Source organism: Cydia fagiglandana, chromosome 23 (genome assembly GCF_963556715.1).
Source record: "Cydia fagiglandana chromosome 23, ilCydFagi1.1, whole genome shotgun sequence".
In the NCBI taxonomy this organism is placed as follows: domain Eukaryota; kingdom Metazoa; phylum Arthropoda; class Insecta; order Lepidoptera; family Tortricidae; genus Cydia; species Cydia fagiglandana.
The window spans coordinates 542952-556555 of NC_085954.1; the positions used below are offsets into that span (position 1 = coordinate 542952).

General features: G+C 39.2%; 3 protein-coding genes and 1 long non-coding RNA gene across 4 annotated transcripts in view; 1 reads left to right on the forward strand and 3 right to left on the reverse strand.

Moving 5' to 3' along the window:
• The window catches only part of LOC134675736 (putative serine protease K12H4.7), a 55033-nt gene extending 53546 nt beyond the window's left edge, over positions 1-1487 (forward strand). The window contains exons 11-12 of the mRNA XM_063534046.1: positions 174-368; positions 1328-1487. Coding sequence (XP_063390116.1) covers positions 174-368; positions 1328-1487 — 355 coding nt within the window. The remainder of the gene's footprint in view (positions 1-173; positions 369-1327) is intronic.
• Positions 1488-3537: 2050 nt separating this feature from the next.
• Positions 3538-5925, reverse strand: LOC134676030 (uncharacterized). Its single transcript, XR_010099868.1, has 2 exons — positions 5855-5925; positions 3538-5045 (listed from the first exon to the last, which is right to left on the reverse strand). It is a non-coding gene; the product is annotated as an uncharacterized LOC134676030 (long non-coding RNA).
• A 282-nt stretch (positions 5926-6207) lies between these two features.
• On the reverse strand, positions 6208-7681 carry LOC134675737 (uncharacterized). Its single transcript, XM_063534047.1, has 2 exons — positions 7409-7681; positions 6208-6413 (listed from the first exon to the last, which is right to left on the reverse strand). The coding sequence occupies exons 1-2, from the start codon at positions 7650-7652 to the stop codon at positions 6208-6210; spliced, it is 450 nt and encodes a 149-aa protein (XP_063390117.1). The 5' UTR covers positions 7653-7681.
• A 1-nt stretch (position 7682) lies between these two features.
• Positions 7683-13604, reverse strand: part of LOC134675738 (uncharacterized) — a 272173-nt gene continuing 266251 nt past the window's right edge. The window contains exons 34-35 of the mRNA XM_063534048.1: positions 8351-9052; positions 7683-7864 (exon numbers count right to left, since the gene is read on the reverse strand). Of these exons, the coding sequence (XP_063390118.1) occupies positions 7683-7864; positions 8351-9052 (884 nt within the window). The remainder of the gene's footprint in view (positions 7865-8350; positions 9053-13604) is intronic.

Sequence of the window (13604 nt, forward strand, 5' to 3'; positions counted from 1 at the left end):
TATGTATATCGTCGCCTAGCACCCATAGTACACGGTTTGCTTAGTTTGGGGCTAGGTTGATCTGTGTAAGATGCCCCCTAATATTTATTTATTTTATTTATTTATTTAACTATTAAAAGTTCCTATCAAAAATATATTTTTCTGTCAAGAATACTTATTTAAATCTATTCCAGCTTTGATGAGGAACTCCTCGCCTCCGGCGTATGGCGTACGAACGCTTTGTTCGCCGGGCGCCATCTGCCGGACGGCGTGGTAACCGTGGCCGGCGGCCTGGACCCCTGGGCGCCGATGGGGCCCAACGTCACCCATGCGACGGAGATGGCGCCTGTTTATGTCGTGCCTACGGTCTCGCATTGCCGGGCAGTACAGTAAGTGCTATAAAATTATTTCAGTTCGGATAGTTTAGTGATTGTTGCTAGTGTTCTAACCCCTGGGCGCCTATGGGGCCTAGAGTCTGACCAGCGAGTCGTGTCACAAGCTATTTAAAAAAAAAATATGGCAACTTTTTTTCGTATCAAAAACCTAACCTAGCTGCTGTCAGTTTCAAGCTGTCATTTAATTTCATAGTAATTTTATTGCCAGGTGCGATTTTTATTGAAATTTCCGCGTTTTTTTTTTGTGCCACGACTCGCTGGCAAGACTCTAATGCGACACATGCGATTGAAATGTAGTTTGTCAGACCTATACCCTGTATCTTTAAGTAACCAAAATCTACCCTCAAATGTGACTGCTTTTATGCGACTATGCGCAAACGATGCACATCCCTGGTGCGCCGGGTGCGGGCCAGCCCCAACCCTATCCTGTGTGTGATAGCGGACAGACTTGACTGCCCGTATATGAGACACTGCTGCGAAATGCATGTTTCCAGCAGTGTATATACTTATATTGTAATAGTTAATTAGGTACTAACATTAGGAACGTAAGTCTACTAACAAAATCTGTATGAGTCCATAGTTGCTCGAAATAAATATTTTTCATTTCATTTCATTTCAAATGGCTCGATCCAGTTGAGGGTAATTGAAAACATTAGGTACATGATCAAATAATATATAAAGATAAAGTCAGGTCGTTCAGTGAGTGACCCAGGCGGTTTTGTACATATTTGGTCGATTAACTAATAAATGTTATAGCTACCCGAAAATTTAAAAATTGTTTGTTTACTTTTTTTTAAATACCTAAAGATACAGACTATAAAAAGTATTTTTTTGTTTTGAGAAACAAAACTGTCTCATCTCCCCAATAACTACCCCTGTATGTCTTCAAACTAAGGTTATACAGGTATATATTTTGTCGTTTCTAAACCAGTGATCGTTCTTTCTCTTTCCAGATCAACAGCATCAAGCGAGACGGAAGAGCTGGCTCGCGCCAAGCGTGCTGTATTGAGTCATATGCAATACTACATGACCGGGGAACGGTCGTCAGCTACCACTACATTCGCTAGTCTCGTATGTCTATGGGTCGTCGTTGCTGGATTCTTACTCAAGTAACTGGATATTTCACTTGTGACAATATTCGGTTTGAAGGACTATTTTTGTAGAGATATTTCGTATTTATTTTGTATAAAAATGTTGCTACGATACTATCAAATACCTAACTGCTCAAATACCTAAGTGACTTAAAAAAATAGAGAACTGTACATATCTGTTTGATGTACTATCGTCATGGTTAAAATAATAATAATATGGTTAAGTTATTAATGAAAATAAACTAAGCTTAATTATTATTGTTGTAGTTTTTTTTTCAGTAATACGTAGTTTGCCCTGAAAGTTTCGGGAATTGGAAAAAATACGCGTTTAAATGAAATAAAAGTACTTTTATTGTTTTTCAAAGTATTCTCCTTTGTGTTTAATGCACTTTTTCATTCTCTGAAACCAGTTTTCAAAACAGTTATTGAACTCTGAACTGGGGGTTGACGAAATGGCCATTTTATAAGCGTGGACTGCTTCTTCCGCGGTCTGAAAACGCTGACCACGCAACCGATTCTTTATTTTCGGGAAAGTAAAAAAATCGTTGGGACTTAGGTGTCGGGGCTGTACGGAGGATGGTCCAGTAATTCGACTTTTTCGCCCTTCAGATAGTCGTTTGTTTTCTGAGCAGTATGAGGGCTGGCATTATCATGGTGTAGTATAATACGGCGGTTAGGGCCCCCCCACATCTGGCGTCTTTCGAGCGTCGGCGTCTACAATTCTATGGCCGACGTCGACGCAACGTCGACGCAGCGTCGACGCAACTGCGCAGCGACGTCATTTTCCATAGCGCTGGACCGACGCCGACAGACGCCGACGCTCGAAAGACGCCAGATGTGGGGGGGCCCTTAGGGTTATTTTTTCGCAGTTCAGCAAAAACACACGCGTAAACAAACGCCTATATACCAATCGGCATTGACAGTTCTTCGATCTTCAAGAGCAATAGTCGCCACGTGACCCGATTTGGAGACAAACGTGGCTACCATTTTTTTGATCGTGCTGCGAGAACGAACAACTTTTGTTGGCTTCGGCTCGTCTTCGTAAACCCATACTCGAGATTGGTTTTTGGATTCAGGCTCATATGCATAAATCCATGACTCGTCACCTGACACAATACTAAAAACGGCAGTTGAGCTTCCTCCATTAAATCTTTTTAGGGTTTTGTGGCACCAATTGACACGGACCGTTTTCTGGTCGTCAGATAACAAGTGAGGAATCCACCGGGAAAACAACTTCCGCACGCCCAACTCTTGCTGTAAAATAACTTGTACCTGACTCATTCCAATGCCTAAAGTCTCCTGAATTTCCCGATATGTAACATGCCTATCTTCTTTTATCAGTTGGCGAACAACATCGATGTTTTGATCGGTAACGGCAGTTTTCGGTCGACCCTCACGTACGTCATCCGCAAGAGACACACGGCCACGTTGAAATTCCGAATACCACCTGTATATTGTCGTCTTCGAAGGTGCTTCACTACTAAAAGCAATAGTCAATCGGTCTCCACATTGTTGTTGTGTTAATCCACTTTTAAAGTCATAATAAATCATTGCTCTAAAACTTTCGCGGGACAGCTCCATTTTCACCAGCGACTCAACGACTTTAAAAAACAATTGAAAATAGAACATTGTTTTTTTTTTCTAAGTGGCCAGTGTTTTCAAATAATGAGACTATGCTTGTAACAAAGAGGTATAACACATGTCAAATATACGTTCCTAAGTATGCAATTCCCGAAACTTTCAGGGCAACCTACGTAAATAAAGTTAGACCAAGAAAAGTCATACCGGTCGAAAGGATTCATCATAAGGATTATTTTTTGCTAAAGAACTGTCAGAAATAAAAGGAAGACCATAATTTTCTTTTCTCGTGTAGCGGGTTCGATTCCCGGTTCATCCACGTAATTATTTAAAAATCTATGAATGCAGTTTAAATTAATTTTTAAATTAAAATAATGTATTCTTTCAGCAAAATATCCTATATTTAAGGTACTTTCCCTTGATGTCCCATAGTCTTGGGACACCCTGTATATCACGCAAAATGTTTTCTAAGGTTATTAAATGAAACTCACAGATACATTTGTATGTAACGGTATTTATTTATACCACTAACTATGTATTACAATATATATTCGGTTGTGAAGCTGAAGCGGGCTCGCCTGACGGCAGCCATCTTGGAAATGCAAACGTGGCCTGTTATTTTACTTTTATTCATGTATTTTATTAGTTAATTACCTTACAATAATGATTCGAATGCAAGTACAATTCCAATTAATTCTCAAATCCTAAAAGCTCTTTATATAACATACAAACATACAAATATTCGGAAAATGGAGGGGATCGGATGCCTAGCTTACGTATAAAATATATATTTTCGTATATTAAGTGTATACATTTATAAAATCGCTTGCTATATGGAATTTCATACTTAATATGTACGGATGATCTTAGCTGTTACAATTATACAGGGTGACTTGTCGTCAATTCATGTTTTGTAAAAGGTGTTCATAAAGTAACCCTGCTAAATAAATATCACACTCAAAAAGGCGATGCCTAGAATGTTTTTAAACTTGCTTGGTATATCACTACTAAATATGGCATATACAAGGTACTGGGTTGTAGGGCACTTTAGTTTATCTACTGCGACATACATAACAGTCAAAAAATTCATAATTTGTGCATTTACAATTATCTAATCATAATTTAATGATCCAATATAATATTGTCGAGTAATACTTCCGAATACAAAACAGCAAAATACACTGAATATAGTTTTTTTGATTATTTTTTTTACAAAATTTAGATTACATAAAACATATAGTCGCTCTAAAGGTATATTTACATGAACTAACTTAAATAGAACGTTCTGGAAAATTATCATAAAGAAACGCACATATGCGGCAGATCACATAATGTATGGAATCATAAAAATAAAACTTTCTTTTTTTTAATACTACATTAATTTCGTACTTACAAGAGTAAAGCTAAGAAATTATTACAAAATATACAAAGGCTCGACTCGGATCGGATCGATAAAAACAATTACAAAAATAGTTCGAAAAGTTAACGGAACAAGTATTAACGAAATATTAATATTTTTATATTTAAGACAATAATTAAAAGTCATTTCGAGCGTTTCGCTAAAACTATCATACTTACAATATTATTGATTAAATATATGATATTTTAATTGATATTGATCTTACAAAAACATCTTATTTACGGGTAAATTCCATTATTATGTGTTATTTGACAAAATTCCATTACAATTCAATAATCTTAATCAATAACATTGTTAATATGAAGGTCACTAAGCCACTGAAATCTTCTCAATGGCGCAACGCACTTAAGAAAGCCGCTCCTGTCATAGATTCTGTATGAAAAATGCGGCCTAGCTTTAGATCGCTATTTTTATTATATGAAAACCAGGTATGTAGAAGTGGTTTTCATAAAGTTTGTATGTGAAATGCGACCTTGTCGGTAGGCGCTGTTTTTGATTGTTCGCGTCCTCAAATAGTCCGTGGTCCAGCCAGATTCTTCGCAGTTACTGCCTGCGCCATCACCCGCCGTTGCTCGGTTGGTCCTGCAAAAAAAAGGTCACATTAGTACAACAGTTGGAAAAAAACCGGCCTTATAGCAGCAATAGAAATACATACAAAATTTCAACTGCCTAAGCTATCACGGTTCATGAGATACAGCCTGGTGACAAACAGACGGACGGAAAGACGGACAGCGGAGTCTTAGTAATAGGGTCCCGTTTTTATCCTTTGGGTACAGAACCCAATCATCTTGTGTTTTTGTTGTTTGTGGTGACATTTGTTTAAAAGTGTTTGTATAATGCGATATAATTTTTTTATATTTTTATATTGTTATGTAGTGACGATTCTAATTGGGAGATATTATTTGTTATTATTTTCATTTTTATTTTATTTTACTTTGACGATCATGATAGAAATTCTTATATTTTTGACATCAATGCAAATTTATTATGTAATTGTCTTTCATGAAATAAATCATCTAATCTAATCTAAAATAATAGAAATTAAATAAAACGTAAATACAATCCATACTAAATTGTTGCCATTTTTAACCTTTCGTATGGCTTGTCCCGTATACACACAATTTGGACTGTGATACACAATTTCAAGGTTATTAATTCAGTGGCAAATTTTTGACATAGGTATACGAAAGGTTAAACTCAAACTCAAAATATACTTTATTCATGTAGGCCTAGCAACAAGCTCTTATGAATCGTAATTAATCTTAATTTAATTATCAGAGCAATTTATTGATGTTAATCGCTTTACGTCAAAAGTGTGACAGTTACGTTAGAAGTGGCGCCTTCAATAATTTTCTACACTTTCTTGTCGGACTACAAAGTGAACTACAAACCTGTAGCGATTGGTCCAGGCTGTTGGCGGGGTAGGAGATCTCTTCGGTAAGCTGGTAATCTGTTAGAGTGAATAATAAAAACCCATAAATAACGTAAGAAAATATTTAGAAGTGGAAAAACGTTTTCTTTTTTTGATTACATAAAACATCTTTTTGTATGGACGAGTACGTGTTATTACTTCCCTCTTAAGAATACAAAACAAATTACTTTCACATCACCTGTTCGGAAAAGAGCTTTTAGGAGCCTGCTAGGAGGGATCAAAGTGGCACTTTTCCTCTCTGCTAGGAGGGATCAAAGTGACAATTTTTTGTTCAAGCACACTATTTTTACATTTTTTTGTACATTATTTTTTTTAACTTAAATAATGTATATACTGACGTGGCGCGGCGTGCCTGAGCGCGTCGTTGGCGTCGCGCAGCGCGGGCAGCTCGCGCCGCAGCTCGCGCCGCGCCGCCTCCAGCGCGGGCAGCGCGCCCAGCAGCCGGCCCAGCGTGCGCTGCAGGCCGGCGTGCAGCGGCAGCAGCGAGGCCGCTAGCGAGGCTGACGTCGCGTTGCTCTCTGTCAAACAAATATACTCTGTTAAGCCATTTACATCACTAGAAATAAGCGGCAAATTTAAAAAAATATAGGGCCGAATTATAATCGTCACAAAGAAAATTCGAATTTCGCGCTTTGCTACTGACAAACTTGTTTAACCTATCCGAGGACTCCGTTCTAATTGTTCAGTAATCATTCTGATTGTTCAGTAACCATATCGAAAGAAACTACTTTTTTCACGGAGTCGCCAGCCAAGACTTCAGCCGCCTGGTTTGAAGCAAGGACTTACCTAAGAAAGACGCCCTAGGTATAAGTCCTTACGGCGTTAGGCTTTTGTGGCTCAAGGTCGCTGAGCATGTCGAACGAAGCTTCCTTCTCTAGCATGGACACGGAGACGTCCAACCGAGAATCCAACTGCCTGGTTTAAAGAGTGGACTCACCTAGAGCGTCGTCGGCGTTAGGCTCTTGTGGCTCAAGGTCGCTGAGCATGTCGAACGAGGCTTCCTTCTCTAGTGACGAGATAGTGTCCAGCATGGACACTGAGTCGTCCAGCTGGCTGGTTTGAGGAGTGGACTCACCTAGAGCGTCTTCGGCGTTAGGCTCTTGTGGCTCAAGGTCGCTGAGCATGTCGAACGAGGCTTCCTTCTCTAATGACAAGATAGTGTCCAACATAGACACTGAGTCGTCCAGCCGGGAGTCCAACTGGCTGGTTAGAAGAGTGGACTCACCTAGAGCGTCTTCGGCGTTAGACTCTTGTGGCTCAAGGTCGCTGAGCATGTCGAACGAGGCTTCCTTCTCTAGTGACAAGATAGTGTCCAACATAGACACTGAGTCGTCCAGCCGGGAGTCCAGCTGGCTGGTTAGAAGAGTGGACTCACCTAGAGCGTCTTCGGCGTTAGGCTCTTGTGGCTCAAGGTCGCTGAGCATGTCGAACGAGGCTTCCTTCTCTAGTGACGAGATAGTGTCCAGCATGGACACTGAGTCGTCCAGCTGGCTGGTTTGAGGAGTGGACTCACCTAGAGCGTCTTCGGCGTTAGGCTCTTGTGGCTCAAGGTCGCTGAGCATGTCGAACGAGGCTTCCTTCTCTAGTGTCGAGATTGTGTCCAGCATGGACACTGAGTCGTCCAGCCGGGAGTCCAGCTGGCTGGTTAGAAGAGTGGACTCACCTAGAGCGTCTTCGGCGTTAGGCTCTTGTGGCTCAAGGTCGCTGAGCATGTCGAACGAGGCTTCCTTCTCTAGTGACGAGATGGTGTCCAGCATGGACACTGAGTCGTCCAGCCGGGAGTCCAGCTAGCTGGTTTGAAGAGTGGACTCACCTAGAGCGTCTTCGGCGTTAGGCTCTTGTGGCTCAAGGTCGCTGAGCATGTCGAACGAGGCTTCCTTCTCTAGTGACGAGATGGTGTCCAGCATGGACACTGAGTCGTCCAGCCGGGAGTCCAGCTGGCCCGGGGACCGCGGGGGTGATGGTGGTTCTGAAAAAAAGTAATTATTAATAATATTTCAAAATAGGAAAGTTCAGGAAATATTTAGTCGATATTGGGACAAATGGAGGAATTTATAAACAATTTTTTAAGGATTTCATCGGAAAAAATAAAAATATTTTTATAACGGAATATTTCAGTTCCTAAAGGAATTCGTTAGCAGTTCCTGAAATTTGATCATGTGGAAATTTTCGCAATTACCTATAGAATCTTTCTTTCGACACATCGGAGACGACAGTTGAATGATTTTTACACGGAAATATTTCTACGCCGATAGAGGCAGAATATAGCACTTATTGTAATATTCTAAGAAATAAACAGTAGTAGTAGTAAAACATTTTACTGTACATAAAGAAACATAAAACATGAAAGAACACACATCTTTAGTACAAAGGCGAACTTATCCCTTTCAGGGATTTCTTTCAGTTAACGTTTGAGCAGTTGACATTGGTATTTGTATTAGTGCAGTAGTCTCACCGGCAGCGTCTCTGCTGTCAGCTCTCAGCGTGGAGCTGCGCTGCAGCGGGCGGCGCGCGCAGCGGTCACACCGCCCGCGAGCGCGCGCCGCCACGGCCGCCGCCTCGTTCACGTTCAGTATTAGTGCAGTAGTCTCACCGGCAGCGTCTCTGCTGTCAGCTCTCAGCGTGGAGCTGCGCTGCAGCGGGCGGCGCGCGCAGCGGTCACACCGCCCGCGAGCGCGCGCCGCCACGGCCGCCGCCTCGTTCACGTTCAGTATTAGTGCAGTAGTCTCACCGGCAGCGTCTCTGCTGTCAGCTCTCAGCGTGGAGCTGCGCTGCAGCGGGCGGCGCGCGCAGCGGTCACACCGCCCGCGAGCGCGCGCCGCCACGGCCGCCGCCTCGTTCACGTTCAGTATTAGTGCAGTAGTCTCACCGGCAGCGTCTCTGCTGTCAGCTCTCAGCGTGGAGCTGCGCTGCAGCGGGCGGCGCGCGCAGCGGTCACACCGCCCGCGAGCGCGCGCCGCCACGGCCGCCGCCTCGTTCACGTTCAGTATTAGTGCAGTAGTCTCACCGGCAGCGTCTCTGCTGTCAGCTCTCAGCGTGGAGCTGCGCTGCAGCGGGCGGCGCGCGCAGCGGTCACACCGCCCGCGAGCGCGCGCCGCCACGGCCGCCGCCTCGTTCACATTCAGGGCCCGCGTCAGGGACTCTGTCAGTTGGTTGGCTGGAAAATAATCACATATTTTATTAAATCTAGAGTTCAGCGACCAAAACATCAAATTTACGAACAAAAAATTTATTTTGTTCAGTTCTTGAAAAAATTACGAAAACTAGTTAAAAATTATTTCACTGTCACCTTAGTAATAAATATTTTTGACGGTTCATAAGGAGTATCTCATAATATTCCCTATTACGTTTAACCCTTTCCCAAGCTGACATTACAAAAAGGCTACAAATATAATGACCACCAAAAAATACTTTGGTACCCTAAATAAAAAAATCATGCTTACCAAAAAAAATTACTGAACTCCAAAAAAATAAGGCCTAAAAATACAAAAGTACCACCGTTTTAATTACGACTGCCCTTCAAATTTTATTCAAATACCAAATATATTGAATGATCACCAAAAATCATTAATGATCACCAAATCTTGAAGACCAAATTAATGCGATATTTTCACCTAAATTAACCACAATGATTACCAAAAAATTTATACATATTACCAAATAAAGTAACCTGATGCCAAAATTACGAACTGGTACTATAAAAGTAGGTTAGGTTAGGTTTGAACTGCGACCTTTACAGAAACGAAATGCTATTATAAAAGTGAGTTAGGTTAGGTTAGAACTGCGATCCTCACAGAACCGAAATGCTACTAGAAAAGTGGGTTAGGTTAGGTTTCAACTGCGACCCATACAGAAACGAAATGCTACTAGAAAAGTGAGTTAGGTTAGGTTTGAACTGCGACCCATACAGAAACGAAATGCTACTAGAAAAGTGGGTTAGGTTAGGTTTGAACTGCGACCCTTACAGAACCAAACTGCTATCAGAAAAGTGGGTTAGGTTAGGTTTGAATTGCGACCCTTACAGAAAGCCAATGCTACTATAAAATGGGTTAGGTTAGGTTTTAACTGTGAGTACTGTGACCCTTACAGAAAAGTAATGCTACTGAAAAAGTGGGTTAGGTTAGGTTTGAACTGCGACCCTTACAGAAAAGAAATGCTACTGGAAAAGTGGGTTAGGTTAGGTTTGAACTGTGACCCGTACAGAAATTGAATACTACTAGAAAATTAGGTTAGGTTAGGTTTGAACTGTGACCCTTACAAAAAAGGAATGCTATCAGAAAAGTGGGTTAGGTTAGGTTTGAATTGCGACCCTTACAGAAACCAAATGCTACTAGAAAAATGGGTTAGGTTAGGTTAGAACTGCAACTGTTACAGAAATAAAGCGCTACTAGAAAAAGGTGACGAAGTGGATTAATTAATTTTTAACCGACTTCCAAATCTCAAAGAACCTCGGAGATTATCAATTCGGTTGTATGTTTTTTTTTAATACAGTTGCTCAAAAAGTGCTACTTTACGTAGCTGTTTAGCGTGCGGAAAGTTGGTTATTTCGAACTAGTGCTTTTTACTTTTCCAATTTTTTTAAATTTATACTTGTTCCAATTCACGACTACTTATCGATGAGTGTTAATATTAGTTTCCTTTAAACGTCGTAATCAGCATAAAAACCTACCGTTAATGTAAGAAGAATACGAAAAATATTACATATTTCATATTTAATTACTTACCTCTTCATCATTATAACACGTTTATTTTTTAATATTCAATATTGAAAATTCCGTTCTTAATAAGTTGACTGAATGGAACGGAATAGCTGCCAAACGCCCATAGATCTGCCGCCTTAAGAAAAAAAACCATAACTGACAAAAAGTAAGTTTCGAGAAAAAGCCATAAAACTTTGCATTCCTGTTCAAATAGGTTAAATTCAAAGTACAAAGTTGAAACTTTTGTTAATGAACAAAGTGATTGTGTAGAATTTTTATGCGTTGTAAATTATTCGATTATCTTTTTATTTAAATAAGATATTTAGAAAAAATAGTTTCTGCCTCGTGATATAAATAAAATAAAAATATCTTTACTAACATTAAATGACATAAGTGTGTACTTATGGTTTTTGTGTTAGTTTTGCACTACGATGTCTAAGAAATAAAAACACAAGTACACAGTTGTGCTTATGTTATTGACCGATCTCGAAGCTGAAAAGGCACAATTGGGTACTTTATGTTTTTTATGCTTAGTTGACGATATCAAATTATGATTTATCTCGTTAAAGGAGTCCATAAAAATACAATAAAGATTCAGAATTATTTATTAAAAGAAAACAAATGAGATATTTTAGAGATATTTGATTAATAATGTAATACACGGTGTAACATGAGGAAACCGCATAATTTTAACCACGCATTTCTGAGGTCAAAAGAAGGAAAAAATTTAATACGAGTTTAGGTCAGTTTCGTAAAAAAGTAATATTTTTGTTTTGTTTTTTCAATTTTTTGGAATGTATTTGTACATAATAAATAAATGTTACTGGTAAACTTGTCACTTAAAATTGATTTTTAATTTTTTTTTCGTAAAACCTACTTTTTGCAAAGTGTTACTTGTTACTTTTTAACATCTATCAATAGGGATATGTAGACTACGTCCCATAGCAGCAACATCACTATCAAAAAAACCTTTTACTGTAACAATAAAAACTAGTTTTTTTTTAGTTAATATTATCTGTGAAACTAAGCGAATTTCAAAAAAGTTTATAGGACATTTTTGTCTCCAAATATGATCAGGAATACGCTGTTAGAATTATTCGGTTTCCTCATGTTACACCGTGTATAAAACTAAAAAAATGCACAATTAGATTGCACTACCTAAGTACAAATGCTATTAGAGATCTTTAAAATGTCTTAATTTAATACAAAACTGAAATGAGGTACAAGTAGATTGTACTAAGTACTAGTCCTTAATTTATTGAGATGCTGGTGATGTTTGTGGCTAGACATTATTTTCTTGAATGTTACATCTGGCCCTAAGAAGCAACCGTCTGCTCCTGGACGACTGCCGCATCGTTAGTATTAATCTGATAACCAAAACAAAAAAAACGCACCCACAGCCAAGAAGCAAGTACAAACAGCCTTTGCGTTCTAGAATAAAATATGGTTAAAATTAGAATGTAAAATACAGCTCAAACATTCAGAAAATTATCAATTTATTTCATTATAACAAAACTTGCAATCATAAAAATAACAACAAAGCGATACTCATGAAACAAATAAGGAAAAACAAGTAGTTGGGAAATGCCTGTTTCATGAACAAGCATGACATTGGGCGGTGTATCTCATACTAAAATTAAGCCATATGCCAATGTAAAACTGTACGTGTTATTTTACAATATGCATAAAGCTCGGTGGTGCTGGAGTGATCACACATAGGAACGAAACTTAAAGCCACGTTATTTTAAACCATTGTACCTTAAATTCGTGGTTAGAGTTACAATATGTTTTAGATAAGTATTCAACAGCAGTCTCAATAAACAAGTTACTTAACACCAATACACCGTGAAATTTTAGTGGTTGTTTTCCCGCGGCAGGGCGATTTGCTATCGGTAGTACTTTCGAATTATGATAGACAAATTTATAAAAAAACTGTTTTCCAAAAAAAAAAAATTACAAAAAAAAACCTAAACTCGAACAATCGAAAAACAATAGTAACGCACTAAAACTGCAAGTCGACGACAGTTCCCGATATTGTAAACAGATAAACAAATAAACAAGCACATGTTACTTTTTTAAACTGTGTAACAGGCTAGAGTGCTTTACTGTTTGACAACTGAAATTCAAATTTACTTAGACTGTTCCTTCACGTTTAACAGTTGAAATAAAACCTTTTTATTAGTTTGATGATTGCCATTACGTTGTGTCAACTTTGGTAAATCGAATAATTACATCCTCTTTGCTTATTAAACTAATGTGATAACAGATCCTGTCAATGTCATCACTGCTATTTCTAGTAAAATGGATCGACATTACGAATATTCTAATTTAGAGTACGTCGCGATGGTGCAGCTGTACGCTAGGGTTAACTACGACTCCCACGCCGTCCGGCGACTTTACGCGGAACCGGACCATTTACAGTCGCTGCGTCTTCGGGGGATTTTAAACCCCCAAGTTCCACACGGACGAATAATTGTCGCCGCAACACAGCGGCTGCTTAACCACGGGCAGTTTCAAACGCCAGCACATGCACAGGGCAGAGGTGATTGTGTATTGAACGTGGCGGATTGCAGTTCGAACAATTATTGCGGTATCGGGAAGTTTAAGTGTTTGTTTAAGTTTTTGATCATTAAAAGCTTGATCTTAACATGTTATTATGTTTACTTTTATTTTAAGGATCTGCAAACTAACTGCACGTAAAATGTGTGAAGGAAAAATAAATGGAACTACTTTTTAGGTTATTTTGTTTCATTCACTCAAAAGAATTAGGTAGGTACTACTGCAGTGCTACTACTGGTGTTAGGTCACTTTCGAGTTTCGTTCGACATATTTATAAATCTGGCATTTCTTAACATTATTTAAAAAAAAGATTACACATCGACTGTATATCGATAGCAGAATCATTTCGTTGCGGGAAAACAACCACTAAAATTTCACGGTGTATAAATAAACAGATAATGTTAATTCCAGATACGCATAGGTATTTTGAATACGCGTGCCAAGCCTTAA

Coding starts and splice junctions, on each gene's coding strand:
- LOC134675737 (XM_063534047.1), bottom strand. CDS start 7,652: ATGCTGGACACCATCTCGTCACTAGAGAAGGAAGCCTCGTTCGACATG. Junction 6,414..7,408: donor TAACGCCGAAGACGCTCTAG/GTGAGTCCACTC, acceptor TTTGTTTGACAG/AGAGCAACGCGACGTCAGCC.